General features: G+C 47.3%; 1 protein-coding gene across 1 annotated transcript in view; it reads right to left on the reverse strand.

Annotated features, from left to right (window-relative positions):
- Positions 1-24188: 24188 nt before the first annotated feature.
- Positions 24189-26975, reverse strand: part of mpp3a (MAGUK p55 scaffold protein 3a) — a gene marked incomplete at its 3' end in the record, with an annotated part of 33847 nt that continues 31060 nt past the window's right edge. The window contains 2 exon segments of the mRNA XM_079826998.1: positions 24189-24368; positions 24688-24816. Coding sequence (XP_079683124.1) covers positions 24189-24368; positions 24688-24816 — 309 coding nt within the window.

Below are 26975 nucleotides of genomic sequence, written 5' to 3' on the forward strand. Positions count from 1 at the left end.
ACCCATTCAGCAGACTTATTGGATAACGCTGGGAAAGCGTGCCCGAAGGACGCTGCGGGAGCCACATCATGCCCGGAGGGAGTTACCATGTGGAGAGAACACGTATGGGCTGGCCGTGGGCAGCACAACATACGGAAATCCCAGAGGTGGCCCCGGCCTATACAGGCGGGGGACGACACCGAACTGAGACGGCAGAGGAACTCTGCCAAGGGAAAGACACAAGCTCACCGTAGGGAGCTGTACTGTGGAGAATACACGTATGGGACCGCCGTAGGGGTCACGACATACGGACCCCAGTCCGACACAAGTTCCACCAATGCATACAAGTGCCAGACCTGGCGTCAGACGCTCCGCCACATCCGACTGCCGAGGGGTGCGGAGGACTCAACAGGGTTCGCCAATCCTGGGGAACTCGACTGGAGAAAATAAGCGCACGTATCCGTTCCATGGGGAAGGGAATGGCGCAGCAAGCCGACACTTAGAACGGGCACTTCAGCTGCTGACTATGGGAAGCGAGCACACGAGAAGCCACCGGTTCTACACGTAGGCTATAAAACCTAGCGAACGTGTTAGGTGTCGCCCAGCCCGCAGCTCTACAAATATCTGTCAGCGAGGCGCCACGAGCCAGCGCCCAGGAAGAAGCAACACCCCTAGTGGAGTGGGCTCTTAACCCGAGCGGGCAGGGCACGTCTTGGGCTTCATAAGCCAAGACGATGGCGACCACTATCCAGTGGGCCATCCTCAGCTTGGAGACAGCCTTTCCCTTCTGCTGTCCTCCGTAACAGATGAAGAGCTGCTCTGAGGTCCTAAGCTTTGCGTTCTGTCAACATAGACGCGCAGGGCGCGAACTTGACAGAGAAAAGCCAGGGCTGGGTCTGCCTCCTCCGAAGGCAGCGCTTGCAGGCTCACCACTTGGTCCCGGAAGGGAGTAGTGGGAACCTTGTCACATATCCAGGCCGGGGTCTCAGGGTTACCTGAGAGTCACCTGGCCCGAATCCCAGGCACGATTCGTCGACCGAAATTGCCTGCAGGTCCCCTACCCTCTTAACTGAGGCCAATGCAATCAGGAGTATTGTCTTTAGAGACAAGATCTTAAGCTCCGCTGACTGTAAAGGCTCAAAGGGCGCCCTCTGAAGTGCGTCAGCACCAGAGTCAAGTCCCAAGAGGGTATAAAGGGAGGACGAGGCGGATTTTAATCTCCTCGCCCCCCCAGGAACCTGACGATCAGATCGTGCTTGCCTAATGAATTAACCATTAACCAGGTCATGATTGCGCTATAGCGGCAACATACACCTTGAGGGTGGAGGGAGACAGCTTTCGCTCCAACCCGTCTTGAAGAAAAGAGAGCACAGATCTGACCGAACACTTTCGGGGGTCTTCTCGGTGAGAAGAGCACCAGTTGACGAACAGGTTCCACTTCAACGCATATAGCCGCCTCGTAGAGGGGGCTCTGGCGGAAGTGATGTGTCAACTACCGCTTGTGGTAGGTCACCTAGAACCTCCGCATCCCGTCCAGGGACCAGACATTGAGTTTCCAGAGGTCCGGACGCGGGTGCCACAGGGTGCCGCGTCTCTGAGTCAGGAGGTCCTTCCTCAGAGGAATGGGCCAAGGAGGTGCTGTCGCGAGGAGCACTAGTTCCGGGAACCAAGTCCTGTTGGGCCAGTACGGAGCTACCAAGAGGAGCTGCTCCTCGTCCTCCCTGACCTTGCACCGTGTCTGTGCAAGAAGGCTCACTGGGGGGGAACGCATATTTGCGTAGGCCCCGGGGCCAGCTGTGTGCCAGGGCATCCGTGCCGAGGGTTCCCCCGGGCAGGGAATAGTACCACTGGCAGTGGGTCGTGTTGGGGCGGCAAACAGATCGATCTGTGCGGCCCCAAGCGACTCCAAATCAGCTGGACCACCTGGGGGTGGAGTCTCCACTCCCTGGGCAGCACGGGCAACCGTGACAGCTCGTCGGCCGCACGATTGAGCGGGCCCGGAATGTGGATGGCACGAAGGGACCTCAGATGCTTCAGACTCCACAGAAGGAGATGGCGGGCGAGTTGGGACATGCGGCGGGAGCGTAGACCACCCTGTTTGCTGATGTACGCAACGGCCGCAGTGCTGTCCGTCCGGATCAGAACGTGCTTGTCTTTGAGCGACCCTTTGAGGTGGCCGAGAGCAAGACGAACCGCCAGCAACTCCAGGCAATTGATATGCCATTGCAGTTGGGGCCCCGTCCACAGACCCGATACTGCAAGCCCGTTGTACGTGGCACCCCAGCCCGTGGATGAGGCATCCGTGGAGACAAAAGAATGCCTGGACACTTGTTCTAGAGGCACTCCTGCCCGTAGAAATGAAGGGTCCGACCACAGGCTGAAGGTTTGGCGGCATCTCGGCGTCACTTGGACACGGAGGGACCCGCTGTGCCACGCCCATCTCGGGACTCAGTCGTGTAGCCAGTGTTGAAGTGGTCTCATATGGAGCAGCCCTAGCGGCGTTACTGCGGCTGCTGCTGCCATATGCCCCAGGAGCCTCTGAAATTATTTCAGTGGAACCGCTGTACTGCGTTTGAACGTATTCAAGCAGCTCAACACCGACTGGACGCGCTCCTCGGTGAGGCGCGCTGTCATGGCGACCGAGTCGATCTCCATCCCGAGAAAAGAGATCCTCTGTACGGGACAGAGTTTGCTCTTCTCCCAGTTGACCCGAAGACCCAACCGGCTGAGGTGCCGAAGCACCATGTCCCTGTGTTCGCACAACTGTTCCCGCGACTGGGCAAGAATCAGCCAGTCGTCGAGATAGTTGAGAAGACGAACACCACGCTCTCTCATGGGAGCAATGGCCGCCTCCGCGACTTTCGTGAAGTCACGGGGCGACAGGGACAGCCCGAAGGGCAGGACTTTGTACTGACATGCCCGTCCGTCGAAAGCAAAGCGTAGAAACGGTCTGTCGAGGGAGAATTGAGACATGAAAGTACGCGTCCTTCAGGTCGATCGCTGCAAACCAATCCTGGGGACGGACGCACCTGAAGATGCGTTTCTGCGTTAACATTCTGAACGCCATCCTGTGGAGGGAGTGGTTCAAGTAAGGCAGGTCCAAGATTGGCCGTAACCCGCCGCCTTTCTTGGGTACAATGAAGTACGGGCTGTAGAACCCGGACTTCATTTCGGCTGGGGGACCGGCTTTATCGCATCCTTCGCCAGTAGGACAGCAATCTCCGCCTGAAGCATGGGGGCATCCACCCACGCAATAGACGTGAAGTGAACGCCCCCGAACTTGGGCGGACGCCGGGCAAACTGAATCGCAAGCCGAGTCTGATGGTACAGATGACCCAGCGAGACGGGCTGGGGAGCGCTAGCCAGGCCCCCAGAGACCGAACAAGAGGGGTCATAGGTACCACAGACGCACCCGCAGCAGGGCAGCGAGGCGGAATGCAGGGACCCCAGGACGACATGGGAGTTGTCCGTGTAGGGGTCTGGGTCTGACACACGACCTGCATCCGCTGAGGGGGTGCGCGAGTGTTGGGAAGGCCGCTTGAGTGCGTTCCCACAGCCGGCACCCCCTGCTGGTGATTTGGAGAGGCACCAGAGGCTGACAAGGCATGGGAGCGTTGTACACCGCCCAGCGCGCTCTCCAAATGAAGGAGGGGCTGAGCGTGGCAAGGCTTTGTGGCGTTGCACACGGTCTGCCTCACCTCCTTCCTCAGCGGGGAACAAGAGCGGCGAGGCATAGCGTCGCGCACTGTCGTTCACACACCGCTGAGAAGAGGGGAATGAGAGTGGCGAGGCTTGTAGCGTCACACACTGCCATTCTCGCCCTCTTGTGGGGAGGGGAATGAGGGCGGCGAGGCTTGTAGCGTCACACGCTGCCATTCCTGAACTCCCGAGTCCCGAGATATATATATTTTTTTTTTTTTTTTGGGTACCACTGGCTGTTTTTAACCCCAGTGGCGGAACAGAATTACTAATGGTTTTTACCCGGCCCTCCTCCGGGGGAAGAACAGTCCCGAACCAAATCCGGGTCAATGGTGTTTCTGGACATCGTCTAGCCAAGGGCCAGCGCTGTGCACAGCTCAACCTCGGCTGAGAACTACCCTCATGCCCTAAGCAGGGCGGAGGTGGCCTGCCAGTGGCACTGCCACCCCACCGATGAGGGTAGTGAGAGAGAGGAAAACTTTATACAGATTATGGCCCTATTGGTGTTCCATATTTTGGCACCAATAGTTCCATAATGCAAAAGTCTTCCAACGCACATCCGGGAAAGGCAAGGGGCAGGCAAGGCGATTTATGCGTTGCACTATGCCTCAGCCACCCGGGAAAGCATGGCTGTCGAGTATGAATCGGATTCAGCACGAGCGCCCACTATTATAGTGGGAATCTCAGCATCATCTTCATTTTCAACACATAACAGCCCTCTCTCCGATGCAGCGATTGACATCTGTCCCCTGCTAGAGCCCCAAACGAAACGCTAGGTCCCTTTTTTTTTTTTTTTTTTAGGACCAGCAATCCCATCTGTAAGCTACCAGCAGACATGTGAGACAGTGGGCGTGGCCGTGAGATGGCACACGGCGCGCTGAACACTCAAGCCCTTATGAAAAAGGCAAGACGAACAGCGCGCCGACGTGGCTATGCTCTCATTAGAGAGCATAGACCACCCACAAACACAGTCTCAACATGCGTAGCCGGCGAGTGACGCGCGCTGAGCTGCCGTGGCAACCCGCGCTGTCACTCGGCAGCTAGACGGCACACGGCGCGCTGAACACTCAAACCCTCACGCGGAAGGTGAGATGACCAGCGCGTCGACGTGATCCCGTTCCCCTGAGAGAACACGGATCACCCACGAACACAGTCTCAACATGTTTATGCGAGAGGGATCGTGGCCATCAGGACAGGAAACACCCGCATCCAGAAACGCACGAGTGGAATGACGTCTTGAAAAAGACGCAGTGTCACACCCGTGTTGCTCTTTTGTGAGGAAACGCTCTTTAAACAGTGCTGAAGCACCCAGGGGAAGACCGCGGCAACACACAGGTGGTAAGTGCAGTCCTGTGTTTGCGCTCACTGAAACAAACGCCCTCACCAGACCGACAGTTGCTGTGAGAACAGCAGTTTGTTATGCTGATGCAGCGGTGAACATGCGGTCGCACTGATTGTGCCTTTTCGCCAACACAGAGCGTCCTTCTCGTTCTCTGGAGCATCTCTCTTGCAGATAGGCTTTCTTTTAGAAAAGCAGGCTTGCTTCATCAACGCCGTTCGGCTCCGAAGTGAATGACGTCAGTGCGATGCTCTCGTTTCCTGTTTATACCCGCGGCGCGGGGCGGAGCGCGAGATGCAAACCTGTTCTCTAAATCTCGAAGCTGATAGGGGCTTCTAAAGTGATCCCAATTCGTCGGTAATACGACGTACGTCGTAGTGACCGACTGAAAGGGAACACACTCTTTATATCAGTTTTTTTGTGTGTAGGCTAGTCCACTAGTAGTGCACAAAGTAGTTTGCTTTAAATCTACTTCAATTTTTTCCCTGCCACTGACAAAATTTTCCAACTATCCGTGTTATATGGTAGGGAGAGCTATTACGCTTCTTCTAGTAAAGAAGAAGGGATACCTTCATTTAATCGATTTTTCGCTGCCTTTGATATACAATTATGTGCGTTCCATTCTGTGACAGTTGAGCTAAAAAAAATGTTTAAAAGATGGTGTCTGAAAGTTGCAGTTGCTGGGGCCAGTTGCATAAACTTAGCCATTATGTTTAGACTGTGTCTTTAGAACTAATTTGACACACTAGCAATTAGTCAAGGGGTAATCAGTCTTACCTTTATGATTCAAATTCAAATTAGACCAATCTAGTGAAGTTTTAGTTACTAATTTCGGGAGGAGCACGTCCAGATAATTAAACCTATCTAAACAATGGAGCATGCCAGATAATGTAACCTAATCAAACCCAAGTGGAGCACCCTCAGATAATTAAACCTATTTAAACACAGGTGGAGCACATCAAGCCAATCGATTTAATCAACGATAAGAGGTGTGTGTATATATACAGCATATTCACCTTCTTTCGTTGACCGTTTTTATTTTTAGCATCCCTCCACCACCCCATCTCCTCACTTTGATTTATTAAACTCATTAGACGTCAACACAATCCATAATAAAATACAGTCTAGTTCTAGACTATCTTCATCATGGGGGGGATACTCTGGGTTCGGGCCAAAATTCCGAGCCCGGAGCCCTCCCCCGGACAGCACGCCAAATACGCATAATCTTTTACTCCATTTAATTTGATGTACGTGTGAACTCGTGAATCTTTTTATGTAACTGACTTTAAAAAGTTAAGAACAGTCTTGAAGAAAAAAATAGACGACTAACTTTTAAGACAGCAATTTATGCAGCCGGTCAGTTTGTTTGTAAATGTACATTTTTGACCAAAGCTTTCCACTTCTGATGTAATTTCTAGCGAGAAATTACTATTGTAGTAATTAAATGTTTGCTTAGTATTCACCAAAGCTCGTTGCAGATCATTAAACCATTATAGTGCCTCAGTTGTGAGGTGCCTTCGTGTGCAAATGATTCCTACAAAGCCATTGCCCGATAAAGCAGCGAGGCAACAAATCAGTTTATGGATGTCTAAGTTTATGGATGCAGCCATTATTCCGTTTCACTAAAAATACGTCACAAAACTGAAATAAAGTCAGTCGCAACTTCCGTACTGCTCAGTTCACATCTTCAGTACTGCTCAGATTTCAGGTGTGAGGCTAACCCGATATTCTCATGATACTTGATTACAGTAAATTTTTGTTTGATTTAGCTCACATTTACTTTTAGTAAATGTGATTTTTTTTTAATTACACATTTATCACATATTCACTTTCCAGTTCCAAACTGCTTATCTGGTAGAAATTATGTTTTCATTGTAATTTAGGGTTTTAGCCGTCAGTCCCTTCCATCACAAAAGTAATCAGAATTAGTGAAAGAGTGATTTCACGCATTATTTCCCCACCCAAATACCAGGAATATTTTAGATGTGTTTTGTAATTCACAGGCAGCAGTTATGTTGAGGGAAAGTCATATGCAATTGCTCTTGTTTACTGCCTCTGAGAAGCTGCTGGCTAATTGAATGGCATATACCCTGATAATAAGGGTGCTACACTGAAAACATCACAAGGCCTGGGGAAATCAATTGCATTTAAACGGTGGCCCAACAACTAATGATGAATGTGGCATTGGTAGCCATTTGGAATAATGTTCCTTTCTGTCTGCTGACAAATAATAATCTCAGTATGAGGCATTTACAGCAATTCTATGAAGCTGTTCCCCCAGGACTTAATTGTGCAAGGTAGGGTAGACAATTTCAGAGATGCAAGCAATAGCTAGCTTTGAAAGCATTAAATCCCACCTTCCCTTCAGATTGCCTCCAAAGCCACGCCTCCTTCAAAACACATAAACGCAGAGTCTGCAAAGTGGCATGAGACAAGAGATGGCATTAAAGGGTTAGTTAATCCAAAATGAAAATTGTGTCATTAATTACTCACCCTCATGTCGTTCCTAACCTGTAATGTAGCATTCACACCGGACGCAAATGACGCAAATAATTTGCGCTTTTCGCGCGAAGTTGGACGCTTGAACATTTTGAGTTTACTCGCTTCATTCGCGCATGAAATTCGCTTCATTCGCGCGTGACATTCACTTCACAACAGACGCGAATTTGCGTCATGGGAGGGGCTTCTGCCAGCCAGCTCGTCTCGTTGAGAAATGGCTGACATGGGCTGTGTTTACACCTCTTTTTTGTTAAAATCTACTGTTAATGTGTGACAAAACTTAGTTTTAAGACTTTTTCAGGTGATAATGTAGTTGTTTAAAGCTCAAATCTGTGGTTTATTTATAAAAAGAGTGCCTATTTGAACATCACGCGTCAAACGCTCAATTCGCACCGTATCATTCGCACAAATTGTGTCATTTGCACCGCCTCATTCGCACGAATCGCACCGCAGAATGTCTATTCGCGTCTTTGCATTGACTTAACATGTAAATCACTCACGCGAATCGCGTCATTCGCGTCCGGTGTGAACGCACCATAAGACCTTTGTTCATCTTGGGAACACAAATTAAGATATTTTTGATGAAATCTGAGAGTTTTCTGACCCCACATTGACTGTAAAATTATTGTCGAGCTAAATCTCAGGAATGAGTCTCAAAGAACTACACTTCCCAGAGTGCACCAGCAGCAGCAAACTGGCTGCTTATCACCTGATCAGTCTTTGTCACTGATTGAAAGCACCTGTGAAGACATTGAGGTTCTCAGTCATTCAGACAAATAAACTTCAGAGATAAGACGCTCCAAGTTCATTCATAGGTTTAGTCCAAAGCCACCAATGGTCGGTGAAATGTTTTATTTACTTTCATGATGTTTGAAATGCTGCTTAACATGTTCAACTGCTGTGTTGATTGGTTAAGGGAAGTTCTTTGGAATTTGAACAAGAGGAGGACTTGACAATTATTACCACTTTCAAGGCCCAGAAAGGTAGTAAAGGCATCGTTAAAATAGTCCATGTGACTCCAGTGGTTCAACCTGAATGTTTTGTGAGCAAAAAACAAACAAAGTCAGAGCTGGCCAATCAGTGACCAATACTAAGCCGGCATGCTGACGTAGAACCTGGAAGCACTGTACAATGTGACCAGCGTAGGAGACTGACAGAGAAGAGAAGAAATTATTGAATAAAGTCGTCATTTTTGATTCTTTGTTTTTGCGCGCACTCAATTAGTCTAATCAGAAACAATCTAGAGTGATGACACAATCTGAAAATGCTCAATAGGATTCTCTCTCTGCCTGTGAAATGGAGCATGATCATTTCACCTCAGCTGAAGTTTTCAACAAAATACAAAAGTTATGACTTTTTGGATATACAGTATTTTTCTTCTGCTGTTTAAAGTTTAGATGACTGCAAATTTAAACTTGCATACATTCTATCTAGGTTATTGATCAAAAAATGTACATGAACAACTTTAGCTAATATAGTGGCTAGCTAGCATGCAAGATTTTATCATGGTTGCAATTTGGTGTCCAGGGGGGCAATGGAGCAAAAATAATAATCTCAGTATGAAGCATTTACAGCAATTCTATGAACCTGTTATCCCACGACTTGTGCGGCACATATTATATTAACGTTAGTTGCCAAGCAGACGATTAAGAATAAAGGGGGCCGCGCATAAGCGCAGAGTTGTTCAAAATCCTGCTGCGCCATTCCCATTGTTTTCCATTAACCGACATAATTTGTCTCAAAACGTTGTTATTGTATAATGACTTCACCCTATGCTGGAAGAGTGCGCATGCAATTTTCTGTATTTTTCTTTCTGTGTAATGTCTGTCCTTATGGAAAGATATAGGCCTAGGCTAATATAGATTGCCCTTTCTGTTTCTGTTTGTGCAGTTCTTACAGCAAAACACATCAACCACTTTTTTCAATCTTGAAGTGAACCTTTTTGCTTGTATGGTGATCAGATTCACTGTTTTGCATTGCCGGCTTGAACATGAGAATGCGATGCGTCTGGTGTGTGCCATATGGCGTTTCAATCATAGCGTGCGCACAGAGAGCACGTCTTGCACTTAAACGGACAAATACGCATAAAGGAATGCCAAAAATAGCGAGTATAATAACTTTTGTAGCTAGTTTTAACATGCATTAATCTATATTTAATTTATACAATGAAGATTATGCAGTGTTATTTTACGTTTTATTATTCAATTTCTGTACCTTAATTACTGTTAGACCTGAAACTTCAGGCACTTAATTCCTAGCACTGTTCTTACTATAGCTGACTGTTCACTTGTATTCAATAATGTTTTACATTTATATAATTAGGCTTGTAGTTTTTGCTGTGGAATATCAGTTGGAATCAAGAATTGTGAAGTTTCACTGGTATCTAAAATTTGGTTGCATATTTATTAGAATACAATGTTACATGGGTCAAAACGATGAAAACAAATAAGTATTACACATTATATTCTTTCACGGTCTATGGACCCCCTAAAGTAGCCTTGGCCACCCCCCGGCCACCCCATGTATAAAAGTCGAGTTCCGCCACTGCACATGGTCCAATGTAAGCACCTTGTTTGTCTGTGTTGACATACTTTTCTCTTAGAAAATTAACATATTTCACTCAATTTAAATGTTAAACTAAAGGTGTATTAAAATAAATGTGTTTGTTTTAGTATAAACACACATCATCAATAAGCCTAACATACATTCTTTGTATAAAATAATGTGTTTTATATGTGTTTGACAGAAAGTGTGAATATTATCATCAGCTGATTAATGTATTTATGTAAAATGTATATTTAAATAATTAAACTCTAGTTACCACTAGAATAGTTGCAAAAATAAAGAAATAGACTTTTGCTTTTTGAATGGATATGCTTGACATCTAAATCATATATTTACAAAAAGTAACATTATTTGATAATGTAGTAAATACTTTGAGGTAGGCTTTTATTTGAGATACAGTTGGTTAATAGGACTTATTTTTCAGTGTTACAATTGCCCCCACCAAGGAAGTAATTGTAACTGTCTTCTGGCATTTAATGTAATATTATAGTCTTGTCCTTATTTCTGAAAATATATCAATTGTATTATTAATTAGTGCACCTATATTTGTTTCTTGTATCAAAATATGGTTAGTGAATAGTCTGTGAGTTATGAAGGAAAATGTACAAAATGTTACAATTGCTCCTGGTCTCCCCTACTTATGATTGTGCTAGTTCAATATCACCAGTCCATGAAAGAACATACAATGGCTCTGTGATGCTGACAGTCTGTCTGGAACGTTTGAATCCTCAAACCTGTGCTTTTTATTCATTATCATTCATTTGGAATTTTACGAAAATATAGAAGAAAATATACGGTTTCTGAATAAGCCCCCTGAGGCTAAATACAACAGGTACATGCAGAGAGATGATCTGCAGGAGGTAATTGATCTAAATCCTTCAAAGATGACACAAAGCTTTTGTTTTCCTGCGCATTAATACTAATTTCATCTAAGAGTTTTTTCAAACAAAGGTTTTGCATTATATATTATATAAAAGTCGTCATGAACATTTTTTATATAGTAAATGATTTATTTTAATGTGGGTGGTAAACCAGCCAATGTTATGTGTGTGTAATTACCCCTCATATGCCCTCTTGTGGTTCTCAAATGCATTGCTTGTTGTTGGCGTGTTTTTTTTTTTCTTCTTTTCAATTGCTAACAAGCATCGGTCATTACTGAAGCCACTTTTTAAAACTCTTCAACGTGTGCGTGCGTGCGCGTGTGTGTGTCCGCGTGTGTGTGTCCGTGTGTGAGTGTCGTCCCTGTGGACCGGCCATCTGTCCAGGGTGTTTTCCTGCCTACGACCCGAGACTCAGGGAAAGACTCCAGCTTCCCCACGACCCTATATAGGATAAATGCTTCGGAGAATGTATGGAATAGATGGATGGGATGTACAGAACTGTGTGGGTTCTAGTCCTCGCTCTCTCTCTGCCACTCTTCTTTTCAGATTTACCAAAAGATGATTTACATGATTACATTATATACATGATACATTTTTTTTTACTGCTGGAGTAATAGAGAGTAAAAATAGGAAAACTGGGTCGGCTTTCAGCTGAAATTGCAATTAGCTGTGTTTGGAATAATTATGATTAAATTTTATTGTCAATATTATGCTAAGATTTATTTATATTTATCATTCTGATTTGAATGTGCTTTTATCAGTTTTGAGTGTTAGCATTAGCAGTGTGTTAGCATTCAATAGGGCAAAAAGTGTTTTCTAGATGGTGACGCATGAATGACAAGTGTTCATGGATTTTGAAAAAATGTGGTCATGTGGGCTTTTGTGTGAAAGCAATGAAAAATTATTCACAGTTTGGTCTGCCTAAACTTCTGTTTTGCTGAATGTGTGAAGAGTTTTGAACACGTGGCTTCAGGAAGGTTTGCTCTCCTGAGCTTAAACTTGTTGCAAAAGTGTGGATCTGTGTATCTTCTGCCTCTCTGGGCCAGAGACTTGGTTAATCTGCTTTTGTCTCTCTGGCATGGAACGTGCTGCATCTGTTATTGTCTCACTGGATGAAGACTCTGAACATAGTGTTTGTTAAAGTCTCTTTTCTCACAGACTGGAAGCTCAGAACATGATCATATCTGTTGCTGCCTCCCAAGCTGTATGCCCAGATTATGGAATCTGCTGTTGTCTCTTTGGACGAACCGGAGGCTCAGAACAGTGCAGTGTATCTGTTGCTGCCTTCCCAGTAACAGGCCAGAGATTCAGAACAAGAATGTATATGTTAATGTCTCTCCCATTCCAGGACTGAGACCCAGAATGGTGTTGATCTGTTTGTTTCTATCCCCTAACAGGACAGACTCATATCTGTTATGTCTCACCTGATGGGAGACTCAGAACAAGTCTGAGGAGATTGCAATTTGGTGCCTCTCCATTCCAGTGATGTGATTGGCTGCTGGCATTGTGTCAAGGGCTGGTACCAGAGGTCTTCTTGCCCTCTAAGAGGTGTCTGGCTGTTGTCCTAGCATCTTTATCTGATGGTGTTGGACAGTTTGTGTGTGTTAGTCCAAAAAGATCCAATCAAAATGTAGCAAACCTTTGTCCACTGTTATGTTACTGTTACATACATTTTAGTTCTGATGAGTCAAACAGAATTCGTTCATTTTTGTTCATTAAGTCAAAGCTATCCTCAGCCTCTTCATTGGTCATTTTACATTTGCATTTTTTTAATGATTAAAAATAAAGAACACAGATACTCAGTTGGTTTTGAGCTATAAAGTAGAAAGTAAGGTAATTCTGCATCACAACTGGGGAAAAAAGTTTGCTGTCAGGAAAAACAAAAAACAAAAATCTGAGCTTTAGGGGTACAACAGCAGCTTGTCAGCGGGGCAGTGTCCTTAAATACACTCATTGTGCCTGTAGTACACGTTAAGGTACTAATGTACCCTTTAGGCCATGGTGACAATCTGTCGTCGTACCCCTTAAGGTAAAATTTTAGCAAAAAAAAAATTTAACAGTACAGTATACTCATTAAGTTTTAACAAGTTATAATGCCAGTGGTGCTGTTTTCGTAAACAGACATCATGCCATGTCTGATGTAACAGGCTGATAGTCAAGCCTCAGGATGCTTGTGGAACATTTTAAATTACTTCTGTGTAATGAAAATCAGGAGTTTGGAGTCTGAACAGCAAAGCAAAACTGCAAAAGCTGATAGTCCTGCACTAAACAATGATACCCCCCCCCCCTCCCCTCCCCCCCCCCCCCCCCCCATTGCATATTTGCAATATCAATTGCTGACATTCGGTGAACATAAATAAAGGTAGGCCATGGAAAAGCTGAACAGACTACTGCTTTGAAAATGTTATTAAAATTGGCCTTCAGCAGAGTTATTAGCAATGACCTTAATGATAAACAACCCAATACAGTAAATTAGCTTGCTGTCAGATGCCTGCTACAAAATGTCTCAGATAAATGAATAAACTAGCTAATGAGACTATTGTTACCTCCACAAGGATGAAGTCTATTTGGCATTTTCAGTACAGTGATGATTTGCAGTAGTTAATCGCAATGTGTGTGTGTGTATATTGTAGCGAATTAGCTCAAAGGGGAATATTAATAATTATTCATAACTCATTATGATTATTCAATATGATTACTTAATGAGATTGACTTGATGTAGCTACATTAACATTACAATCAATCAGTTCATCCTGTGAACACTCAGTATTGATTATTAATTCTAACAAAAGGGTATTTTTTCATGGCCACAGATAATTATTCCTTTGCATTTACATCGCTTTGAGTGTGTAACATGGTCGATCATTTAAGTGATAATTTGTTTGCAAGCAGGGAGTCAGAACCAAATATTGTGTATTGTGCACAATTTTTATTAACTAAATCAAGAACACAACTAAGCTTAAAAAAAAATAAATAGGTAATATGAAAAGTTAAAGTGGTTGAATAACCGGGCCAGAACAGAGGGATGAAGCTATGAAAACACCTGAGAGAACCTTCAGTTATGACTGCAAGATCCTTTGTTTGAACAAAAGGGTTCACAGCTTTGACTAACTAAACAGTGATTTAGCATACTGTACCTGCATTGTGCCTGAGGGGTTTAAGAGCGTCCAATGTATAATCACTGGAAAAAGTCTTGATAGTTCAGTCCGATGGTATTGAAGTTGCAATCGATTTCTTCTGTGTTGAATGAAGAAGATATAATGAACTTGCAGTTATTTCGACTCCGTCAAGGTCGTGGAAGTTGCACATGACTTGAGGTGTTGGGCCTGCCGGCCCACGACCACGTGGTCGGATCGGGTTTCCGGTCCCACACACGCACATGGCTTGATGTGTGTGTAGGCCTGCAGCCTGGCCTGCTTGGCCAGCTGAGAGACAGCAGAGGGGACGTGGCGGTCCTTGGTCAAGAGTGAGGAAGGGGAGGCGTTGAAGAGTGTCTCTCTTTAAAGGTCTGGGACAGGTTACACCTCTCAGGGTTGACTTGACCAATGAGAGAGGTTAAATTTCCAAGCGGGAAGATTCCTCAGTTGGAGATTTTGTGGCTCTTTGTTTCAGCGTGCTCATTTGCATGTGCATCTGGATTGGTTGTCGATGAAGAAACTATTAAAGATTCTTGTAATACTAATATGTTGCATTGTTATCGACACATCATACATGATCATTTCAATCTTCAAAGTACAGTATGTTTATATATTTCTCAAGTGGTCATATCATAGGATATATGGTTTTAAGATGGTTTGTTTGCCCTTTTCAAAAAGAATAGACCCCAGTGAGTTTTAAAGATTATTTGTTAAACTGTGCGTTAAATGAACGCAAGTGTGTGTGTGTGTGTGTGTGTGTGTGTGGTTGGCTTCAGCTTCACTTTTCAGCTTCTTCTGAAAATGTTGTTTATGACATTATGATTCTGTGCTGGTAATAGAAATCCACTCCTCTGCCAAGACTTCCATACTAATGAGATCAATCACCACCCATTTTAATTGTTTTTTTCTTCGTCTTCCCATCTGTCTTATAGGGCAACCAAAATGTTCCAGAACTTAATTGCTCGAGAGGGAGAACAAGACCGAGACAGGATTACTTCAAAGGATCTTTCTGCCACCAAACAAATAACAGTTCTTCCCTCACAATCAAACAAATGTCAATTAGCAAGCATCCCATCCCCTCCCTCTCAGCCCAATTAAGAGGATAGAAGGCTATCACACAAATATGCCACTGCTCAGAGACCTGTGAAATAAAGCTGGCTAAAGATAGCAGAGCTTTCACTGAGTCCAGGCCTTTCTAGCCCTTTTCCAATTAAAGACCATGATCTACAATTGAATAAGCAAGCCTGACACTCAGAGGTCTACGCCAGTGGGTTGTTTGATCGGACGCCTGGCTTCTCTTTCATGCTTTTAAAGGACTCCACTGAGGGAATGTGTTGTTTAGCTGTTTTCTTCGTCTTTTCACCACTTCCAGATTGAATTTGGCAGACCTAGTACCCCACATCTGATTGATGCGTATGCTTGCATATTAGATTAAATGATTCATCCGAGTGTTGTGGACATCTCAAATATTGAACTCAGATTTAACATTGTTTACTTCAGTTCTGTTTTAGGACAGCAGCTGTCAAACTGTCATAAATGTAATCTAACATTAAGCAGGAAAAACAAAAGCCTGTAGCGCGTTGGAAATGGGATAACAGTCTCAGGTTTGATTGCCCGCAGCAAAGAATATATTCATAATGTTAATGCACAATAGAGTGGCTGACAGAATAATCCACAAAAACACGTAGTACTGTTTACTGTCATTTCAATCTGAATTCAATAGACAAATATGTGATAAGAGGCAGCATTTGTCCTAATATTCACGTTTGCGCACATTCAAGACAGGCAGCTTCTCTTGATAGGTTATGATTTTTACTTGCAATCAGTACATGACATACAATTAAGAATTTACAACAAAGAATGGCAGTTTACACAAAGCGACAGATTTCAGTTCAAAAACAGGGTGAGGTAGGATCAAGAGGATTTGTATGATATGTTGGGAAATGGTAGAACGTTCTCGAGAAATTGTGAATGTGAAAGTTGCTAACACTTAATTTTACAGTGACCTTGTTACACGTTTCATGTAATTACTGTAGTAATAACTATAAGTGATGCATAATTACATGCAACTAACCCTACAACAAACCTAACCCTATAGTAAGTACACTTAGTTAATTAATATTACTCAGTACTTAAATATATAATTACACTGTAACAAGGACACCTTAAAATAAAGTGTAACCTGAAAGTTAAATGGCAAAAGATGCATGAGCTCATAATGCACTTGTAACATATGCACGCTGAACTGTCTCTTAGACCTTTACAACCAACGTCTGGTTTAAAATAAAAGGCCTGTGTTACTGTCTCAAATCAACAATGTCTTAGTTCATCTACACCTAACAAACCAAAACTCCACAAGGCTTTTGTTACATATTTACATGTAATACAATGTATAGCTTAAGTGCTTTGGCATGGTATTTCATAACCCTCCGAATGAAGAAAATCTTTGAGAAGAAAAGCTTGGTGTATTGAGACAGTTGTTGGCACAGCAGGAGTTTAATATTTTCCTGTGAAACATTGATCAATCATGCTCCTCAAAAAGAACCTGATTTCTGTGATTAAATTAGACAACAAAGTCTGATAGGCAACACTTTATGAAATCAAAACTTCAAATGATCTCAAACTTGAAGTAGTTACGGTTGCTAAATGAGTCTCTGCATGGGTGTGCGTGGGAAAAGCTTACTGTGCATTGTAGAAAAATGCAAATTACAAATTTCCCACTTGCTATGGCCAGATGTGGAGTTCTATGGTAACCACATTCCACATTTAATACTAAAGGTAATTTGTTTTCTGAAAATATAATCAGTTTATAACTGAAGTATTGCTTTAATGAACAGTCTACTGAAATAAATAACCTAATTTAAATAACCTAAAAGGAAGCCACACCGTTTCAAATAAACACATGTAATGACACAACAAGGCAAATAATAAATAACTAAAGTCATTAAAAAATAAATTATATCATTCATGCCAAAATAAGTGCTTATGTGCCTGAATATCCCAGACTGGAAACAAAATCTGTATTAAGACAGACACCCTCAATGGCCTGTTCCCCTTTTTGAGTCTCTTGTTTAGTCTCTTCATGCCTTCCCTTAGAGGTCTGCAGGACCCGACACAAGTTTTGAATTGCTGAGTGCATGCGGGTGGAAAGATACGAGGCAGAACGTCCGGTTACGTATGTAACCCTCGTTCCCTGAGGAGGGAACGGAGACGTACGTTAGTGACTAACGAATGGGGGTTTCGCTTAGAAGCCAATCATCTTCATCGTATTCAACAGCGCCCAATGGCAGTGCCAATGCCATGGGCATGCGGAATTTGCATGCGTAACTCCGCCCCACCTCGTGGGTATATAAGGAAGTACGCTGCGAACATCGCATTATGTTACTGCTGCAGGAGCCAAGACTGAACTCCTCGCGTTCCAGGCAGCACAGCTGACGTGGCTAAGGAAACGTACGTCTCCGTTCCCTCCTCAGGGAACGAGGGTTACATACGTAACCGGACGTTCCCTTTCGTTCAGTCACTACGACGTACGTTAGTGACTAACGAATGGGGGAACCTGTAAAACAGCGCCACTCAGCTGTCATCCAGTGCCCTGCGTAAGTGTGAGATCCCGCCACTTAAGGCCCTAGGACTCCCACTTATCACAGGATTACCAAGGTACACTGGGAAGCATATCCCAGTGAGGGAATGCCAAGGTGCCTACCGTAGGGAGGACTTAGAGAATACACATATGACCCGCTGAGGGTTGCATATGGAAGATCTCTAGGGTACCAGCCGAAGGTGGATTTTTAACCCTAGGGGTGGCAGGGACTTGCCAAGGGAAAGACACCTGCTCACTGAGGAGGCTTACGGTGGGAATACTCGTGTGGGGGTCGCCAGAGGGGAACCATGCACACGGAGCACCTGGCCGGACATGAGGGTCTGGGCTCGAAAGGGCAGACTGAACTGATGTCGGCGTCGACAGTGCTGGAGGAGCTCAGGGCTCTCGGGGAGCTCACCTGAGGAAAATATCGCACGTATCCAGTCATGGGAGTGGAATGGCGAGCAAGCGAAGACACCTGAGCGTGGTCCATTACCGGCCCCTCGGGGGGGCGAGTACAAAGTCGGACACTGGCTCCACTCGGAGATTGTAGAATCTGGCGAATGTGTTGGGTGTCGCCCAGCCTGCAGCTCTGCAGATGTCTGTTAGCGAGGCGCCATGCGCTAGAGCCCAAGAGGAGGCCACACTCCGGGTGGAGTGTGCCCTCACACCAAGGGGACATGGTCGACCTTGCTGCTGGTAAGCCAAAACAATGGTGTCCACCACCCAGTGAGACAACCTCTGCTTTGAGAGAGCACTTCCCTTCCGCTCTCCACCATAACAGACAAAGAGCTGGTCTGAGGTCCTGAAACACTGCGTCATGTCTACGTAGGCGCGGAGAGCGCGTACTGGACAGAGCAATGCCAAGGCTGGGTCTGCCTCCTCCAAAGGCAGCGCTTGCAGGTTCACCACCTGATCTCGGAACGGAGTGGTAGGAACCTTGGGCACATATCCGGGCCGGGGTCTCAGGATCACGTGAGAGTTAGCCGGCCCGAACTCAAGGCACGCTTCGTCAACCGAAAATGCTTGCAGGTCCCCGACCCTCTTAAGCGAGGCCAATGCGGTCAGCAGAGCCGTCTTCATAGACAAGAACTTAATCTCGGCCGACCGCAAAGGCTCAAAGGGAGGCCTCTGCAGAGCACTTAAGACTACTGAGAGGTCCCAAGAGGGAACGAGAGGAGAGCGAGGAGGATTCAGTCTCCTCGCTCCCCTCAGGAACCTGATGACCAGGTCGTGCTGACTTACCTTTTTGTCTCCCAGGAGATCGTGGTAGGCAGATATTGCGGCCACGTACACTTTCAGGGTGGAGGGAGACAGCCTTCGCTCCACCCCCTCCTGGAGAAACGATAGCACGGACCCGATCGGGCATTTCCAGGGGTCTTTTTGGCGGGAAGAGCACCATGTGACGAAGAGGTTCCACTTCAACGCGTAGAGACGTCGTGTAGACTCAGCTCTAGCGGAAGTGATGGTAGCGACCACCGCAGGTGGAAGGCTACTCAAACCTGCCGTGTCCCGTCCAGAAGCCACACGTGGAGCTTCCAGAACGCTGGACGCGGGTGCCAAAAGGTGCCCCGTCTCTGAGTCAGAAGGTCTGGTCTCAGAGGGATAGGCCAGGGAGGGGCTGTCGCAAGGAGTAAGAGTTCTGGGAACCAGGTCTGGCCGTGCCAAAGCGGGGCGACCAAGACGACCTGCTCCTTGTCCTCCCTGATCTTGCACAGTACCCGTGCAAGAAGGCTCACTGGGGGAAACGCATACTTGCGTAGCCCGGACGGCCAGCTGTGCGCCAGTGCATCCGTGCCGAGGGTGCCCTCGGTCAGGGAATAATACAGGGAGCAATGGGAAGAGTCCTGGGAGGCAAACAGATCTACCTGTGCGTCGCCGAACCGTTCCCATATCAGCTGGATCGTCTGGGGGTGGAGTCTCCACTCTCCGGGGAGAGGCTGAAACCGTGACAGCTCGTCGGCTGCACAGTTCAGGTCTCCAGGGATGTGGACAGCACGAAGGGACCTCAGGCGCTTCTGACTCCACAAAACGAGATGGCGGGCGAGTTGAGACATACGGTGGGAGCGTAGACCGCCCTGGTGGTTGATGTACGCTACTACGGCCGTGTTGTCTGTCCTGACTAGCACATGTTGACCCTTCAGCAACGCTCGGAAGCGGTGCAGGGCGAACCGTACAGCCAGTAACTCGAGGCAATTGACATGCAGAAGGCGCTGGGGTCCTGTCCAGGAGCCCGCGGCTGCTTGTCCATTGCACATGGCACCCCAGCCCGTGGATGATGCATCTGTTGTCACAACAACATGCCTGGAAGCTCGTTCTAAGGACACTCCGGTCCGTAGAAACTTGAGGTTCGACCACGGGGTGAGTGTCTGTAAGCAGGCCCGAGTCACTAGTACCCGGAGCGTGCCAGACCGCCATGCCCATCTCGGGACTCGATCGCGTAGCCAGTGCTGAAGCGGTCTCATATGAAGCAATCCGAGCGGCGTTACCGCGGCTGCAGATGCCATATGCCCCAGGAGCCTCTGAAAATGTTTCAGTGGAACCGCACTCTGGCCCTCGACTTGTCGAAGGGCAGTCAGCAGAGACTGCGCGCGCTCGCTCGAAAGCTGCGCGCACATGGCGACCGAGTCGATATCCATACCGAGAAAAGAGATCCTCTGCGCGGGGCAAAGTTTGCTCTTCTCCCAGTTGACCCGAAGGCCCAGACGGGCTAGGTGATGGAGCACCAGATCTCTGTGTCCGCAAACCTGCTCTCGAGAGGGACCCAGTATGAGCCAGTCGTCGAGGTAGTTCAGGATGCGGACCCCGTGCTGCCGAAGGGGCGCAAGGGCTGCCTCGGCAATCTTCGTAAAGACGCGAGGGGACAGAGATAGCCCGAATGGTAGAACTGCGTACTGATATGCCCGCCCCTCGAAAGCAAACCGTAGGAACGGTCTGTGTCGAGGCAAAATGGAGACATGGAAGTAGGCGTCCTTCAGGTCGATCGCTGCAAACCAATCGTGTGGACGAACGCATTCGAAAAGGCGTTTCGCTGTCAACATCTTGAACGGAAACCGGTGAAGGTAACGGTTCAGGATGCGCAGGTCCAGGATTGGCCGTAGCCCACCGGTCTTTTTGGGTACAATGAAGTACGGGCTGTAAAACCCGCAATTCATCTCGGCTGGAGGGACAGGTTCGATCGCACCCTTCGCCAGTAGGGTGGCAATCTCCGCTCGCATGACGGGGGCGTTGGCCCCGATCATGGTGGAACGGACTCCCTGGAAGCAGGGAGGAACCCGTGCGAACTTAATCGCATAGCCGCGCCTGACGGTCCGCTCGACCCAGCGGGACAGCCCTGGAAGCTGAAGCCAGACATCCAGAAACTGCACCAGCGGGGTCATACGGTGTACAGACGTACCCTGTGTGGGCTTGCAGCAATGCAGCGTCACCGGCCCGGACATGGGAGGCTGTGGGGCGTCCCGGTGCGGGGGCACGGTTGACAGCTGCGTCCTGACAGAGGAGACCAGGGAAGGACCAGCGTTCCACTGGGGTCTGCTCTGCCAGGAGGCTGGCGACAGAGTGGGATGCGAGTGGCGGGACCCGTGGGTGGCGCGCACCGTCATCACCGGACTCTGTGGGCTCAGGGATGGGAGTGTTAATTCTTTCTTTGACCAACATAGGGTGCTGCTGACCCGGGGGCCAGCAGCTGAACAAAGGATTCTCCCCCGGCCCTCCACCGGGGGAAGGAGTGGTCCTGCTACCATCTCCTCGAAAGAATTTCCCATCCCTGAGCCGTCCGTCTCAGGAGCGCCGCTTGGCCTGGCGTTTAGCGGGGCGCGGGGCGGCCTGAGGGGACTTGGACGCCTTCCTACGGCTTCCTCCGCGACCCGGCCCGGGTGAAGGCTGCTGCTTGGACCGGGTGGGAGGGGCGGGAGCCTTAGGAGGGCGTCCTCGGCGTGGAGCAGACTGAGTTGACTGCGCCGGCGGCGGGGTGGAGGCAGCAGCTGGCCGCCGGGGCAGTACGTGCTTAATAGCCTCAGTCTGCTTCTGGGCGATTGAGAACTGTTGGGCGAAGTCCTCAACCGCCCCGCCGAAGAGGCCGGCCTGGGATATGGGGGCATCGAGGAACCGGGTTCGCTCGGTGTCCCGCATATCGGCCAGGTTCAGCCACAGGTGACGCTCCTGGACCACATTTGTGGACATCACTTGACCCAGGGAGCGTGCGGTCACCTTCGTCGCCCGGAGAGCGAGGTCGGTGGCGGCACGCAGCTCATTTAAGAGCCCCGGATCAACTCCACCCTCGTGCATGTCCTTGAGGATCCTGGCCTGGTAGACCTGGAGGATCGCCATGGCATGCAGCGAAGCGGCAGCCTGCCCCGCGGCTCTGTGCGATTTCGACACCAAGGTTGATGTGAATCGACAGGCTTTGGAGGGGTGCTTAGGATCACCACGCCAGGTTGAAGCGCTCTGAGGACACAGTTGCATCGCAACAGAACGTTCAACTGGAGGGACCCCAGTGTACCCTTTAGCTGCCGCCCCATCGAGGACGGAGAAGGCGGAGGAAGTCACCGAACGGTCACGGGAAGACAACGGGGACTTCCAGGACCGCGTGAGTTCCTCATGCAGCTCGGGAAAGAAAGGTATTGAGGGCAAGGACTGACGGGTGTCAGCGCGAGCCCCCAAAAACCAATCATCGAGCCTTGAGCGTTCGGGACAGGGTGGAGGGTTCCACTCGATCCCTAAACTCGCGGCTGCCCGAGACAACATGGCTGTCAGCTCTGGATCTGACTCGGGCAATGCTGGCACGCCCGAGGGCGGCAGCACAGCCGAGTCATCATCTCCAGAGGACTCGAGCCCACCTTGTGATGCGGTGATCGACATCGCATCCTCCTCTGGAGCGCCAAATGAGATGCGCGGGGGGGCCGGAGCCGGCCCCGCGATCTGCATCTGAACACTCGCGGGTTGCAATGTGCAAGACGGGGGTGTGGCCCGAGGCATGAGCGTCGGGGCTTTGTTCCACACCGTAACCGTCAAGTCACCCTGACCACCAGCCGAAGTACTGGGCCTCTGGGACTCAGTAGATCGGGGTGTGGTAGAGGGGACTCTCACTTCAGTACGAAGGTCATGGAGTCTTGACCGCAACATTGCGATGGTCATGTTCCCGCAGTGAGAACATGACTCATCCGCGAACGCTGTCTGAGCATGCTGAAAGCCCAAACATATCAGACAGTGTTCGTGCCCATCAGAAGAGGAAAGCAACCGACCACACCCAGAAGTACACGGACGAGACATCCTGAAAAGGACGCGTCACGTGTAAGCTCTTTTATGAGAGGAAGCTTCGCAGAGAACGCCGAAGCGCCCAGGGACCACACACCAGCTGTCTAGCGGACCACTGCGCAGATCAGCAGGCAGGCAGTATGATGATCACTGGAACGCGCCGTAACACCAACGCCTCTGGAAAGCTGCTCGTCTCGAAAGCTGTCGATGACTCAGATCAGGCTTGTAGGAGTGAAGAGATCCTCTTGGCTCCAAAGCAGAAACATAATGCGATGTTCGCAGCGTACTTCCTTATATACCCACGAGGTGGGGCGGAGTTACGCATGCAAATTCCGCATGCCCATGGCATTGGCACTGCCATTGGGCGCTGTTGAATACGATGAAGATGATTGGCTTCTAAGCGAAACCCCCATTCGTTAGTCACTAACGTACGTCGTAGTGACTGAACGAAAGGGAACCTGATTTTACCAAATGTAACATGTTCCTGGATCAACATCTTTGTTGATCCTGGAACAACATTCCAATCAACCAATCAGATTTGAGGGTCATGTTTACAGTTTATGCCATATTTAGGCTTACAACCAGAGTTAGGTGCTTCTACATCAGTGTTATTCACCTATCTATCATTTCCTTCTGATTTTAGGGATAACTTATGGGTAGGGTTAGCTTTAAGGGTACGGATATGGTTTGCATTACATTTTCACAAAGGAATGTTGACCCAGGAACACGTCTGCAAAATCAGGATGTGCTGAAATGACTCTTGGCTCCCGCAAAATATAATTATCTAATATAATAACTGCACGCACAAGTTTGTCACTGGAGATACAAGTGTTGTGTGTGTATGGAGACACACAAGTGTGTGTGTGTGTGTGTGTGTGTGTATGGAAATAGGAAAAAATAGCCTATAGACACTGGAACAAGACAGAATCTAATCAGACTAGGACTGAAAAATCCACATAGACCTCTTCCTACGGGCTTTTGCTCGCGGGAACGGGACATAACGCGAAAGTTGTGGGCAGGAACAGGATAAAATATATAAATTTTTTTGGCAGGAGTGGGTGGGAGCAGGACAGAATCTTGGAAAAATCCATCACGTGCAGACCTCTACCTTCCCTTACAGATGGTGGATGGCTGAAAGAAGCCAGGCCAAGGAGGACATGTGCAGTCCGACTGCACCCTATCGAAGAAAAGAATCCTTCAGTGGACTTCCACTTGGTCAACAGTCTGGAATGAAGCTAAAGGGGGAGGGGGTCCTAGGCCTTGACCCAGCTCATAGGGACCCAGAAGGTCTCCCGCTCCAGTCTCTCCAGGATGCTACGTAGTTCTGTGCAGGCACTGGCAGTGTCCTCCTTAATCAGGACCCGATCCACAAAAGGACCATATTGTTGATCTATCTGCTGCGCAGACAGACGCATTTCCTGCAGGTCCTCGTCCTGAAAATGAAGAGATGAGAGTGTGTAGGGCATGAATATTAATAGTGAGAATGAAATGAAAGAGATGTCAGAAGATGTGTGCAAAAATATATAATAATCAAGCTAGCGATACCGTGCCTGTAGATTCTGTGATTTTTCCCATAAATTTAGCAAGTGAGGCGAACTGTAAGCTGATTTTCAAAGTTGGGCAATTGTATTGCAATTATTACTAAATTACATAATTTCAAGGCTGATTTTTGAGAGGTTGGGAGAATTGTTGTTGATAAGTGCCAAAGGGTTTCTTGAGAGCTGAGTGATGTAAACCTGTGATGAGACTCACTGTGATTCGCCCATGTTCACCTCCTCCCGGCGAGGTGCCGGCACTGCGGCGTCTGCGACTCTCCGGGATTCGTGGTGTTACGAAAATTACATAAGGCTTGAATTCGGCTGTCCTCAGGGCCTTCAGAGCCTGTGGCAGGACAAACAACAAAACCAGTAATGTGAAGGGTGAAATTACACTATCTATACATGTATAGTACTGTTTAAAATTTAGGGTCAACAAGATATTTTTTGAAAGAAATTATTACTGTTATTCAGCAAGGATGCATTAAATTGGTCAAAAATGACAATAAAGACATACAGTGCATCCGGAAAGTATTCACAGTGCCTAACTTTTTCAATATTTTGTTGTAAGATCCTTATTCCACAATAGATTAAATTCATTCTTTTACTCAAAATTATTTTAGTCGAAAATAAGTTTGTTTGAAATCTTTGCAAATTTATTTAAAAAGAAAAAAAGAAAAAAAATCACATATAGATAAGTATTCACAGCCTTTGCCATGACACGCAAAATTGAGCTCAGGTGCATCCTGTTTCCACTGATCATCCTTGAGATGTTTCTACAACTTGATTGGAGGCCACCTATGGTAAATTCAGTTCATTGGACAAGATTTGGAAAGGCACACACCTGTCTACATAAGGTCCCAAGGAATTGTCTGTAGACCTCCGAGACAGTATTGTATCGAGGCACAGATCTGGGGAAGGGTACAGAAAAATTTCTGCAGCATTGAAGGTCCCAATGAGCACAATGGCATCCATCATACGTAAATGGAAGAAGTTCGGAACCACCAGGACTCTTCCTAGAGCTGGCCGCCCTGGAAAACTGAGCAATTTGGGGAGAAGGGCCTTAGTCAGGGAGGTGACCAAGAACCCGATGGTCACTCTGACAGAGCTCCGGCGTTTCTCTGTGGAGAGAGGAGAACCTTCCAGAAGAACAACCATCTCTGCAGCGTCAGTGCACAGCCATTTTCAGATCCCTCCAGAGATGTTCAATCGTGTTCAAGTCTGGGCTCTGGCTGGGCCACCCAAGGACATTCACGGAGTTGTCCCATAGCCACTCCTTTGTTATCTTGGCTGTGTGCTTAGCGTCATTGTCCTGTTGGAAGATGAACATTAGCCCCAGTCTGAGGTCCAGAGCGCTCTGGAGCAGGTTTTCATGAAGGATATCTCTGTACATTTCTGCATTCATCTTTCCCTCGATCCTGACTAGTCTCCCAGTTCCTGCCACTGAAAAACATCCCCGCAGCATGATGCTGCTACCACCATGCTTCACTGTAGGGATGGTATTAGCCAGGTGATGAGAGGTGCCAAAGAGTTCAATCTTTGTTTCATCAGACCAGAGAATTTTGTTTCTCATGGTCTGAGAGTCCTTCAGATGCCTTTTGGCAAACTCCAGGCGCGCTGTCATGTGCCTTCGGGCCACTCCAACATACAGGCCTGATTGGTGGAGTGCTGCAGAGATGGTTGTTCTTCTGGAAGGTTCTCTCTCCGCAGAGAAAGCCCGGAGCTCTGTCAGAGTGACCATTGGGTTCTTGGTCACCTCCCTGACTAAGGCCCTTCTCCCCCAATTGCTCAGTTTTCCAGGGCGGCCAGCTCTAGGAAGAGTCCTGGTGGTTCCAAACTTCTTCCATTAAAGGGTTAGTTCACCCAAAAATGAAAATTAGCCCACGATTTACTCATCCTTAAGTCATCCGAGGTGTATATGACATTCTTCTTTCAGACAAATAAAAATATTAAAAATGTTCTGGCTAATCCAAGCATTATAATAGCAGTAATAGTTGCTCTGTTTTTGAAGTCCATAAAAAAATGCATCTGTCCGTCAAATAACGTGCTCAACGCGGCTCCGGGGTGTTAATAAAGGCCTTCTGAAGCGAATCGATGCGTTTGTGTAAGAAAAATATCCATATTTAAAAATGTATTTAATCAGCCGTCCCCGCGCAATCACTTCCGGCGAATAAGGTCAAAATACATGCAAAATACCGGCGCGGTCATAGATATACACATAGATTCCTCATTAGCGCCTGCGCGGATCGGTCGAATGCGGAATCTACGTATATATATCTTTGATCGTGCCAGTATTTTGACCTTATTCGCCGGATGTTATGGCGCTGGGAATACTAGATGACATTCGTCTGATAAGAGGTAAAAAAAAATAATAATAAAAAAAAATGATAAATACTGTTCGGTTTCTCGCAGTAACAAGACATTAATGTGTCGCCACGAGCCGCATGGTTTAATAAGGATTCGTACTGTATGTCTATGTGTTAGTTAAAAATCTTAATTTGTGTT

The sequence above is a fragment of the Gobio gobio genome, assembly GCF_949357685.1.
Source record: "Gobio gobio genome assembly, chromosome: 1".
Classification (NCBI taxonomy): Eukaryota; Metazoa; Chordata; class Actinopteri; order Cypriniformes; family Gobionidae; genus Gobio; species Gobio gobio.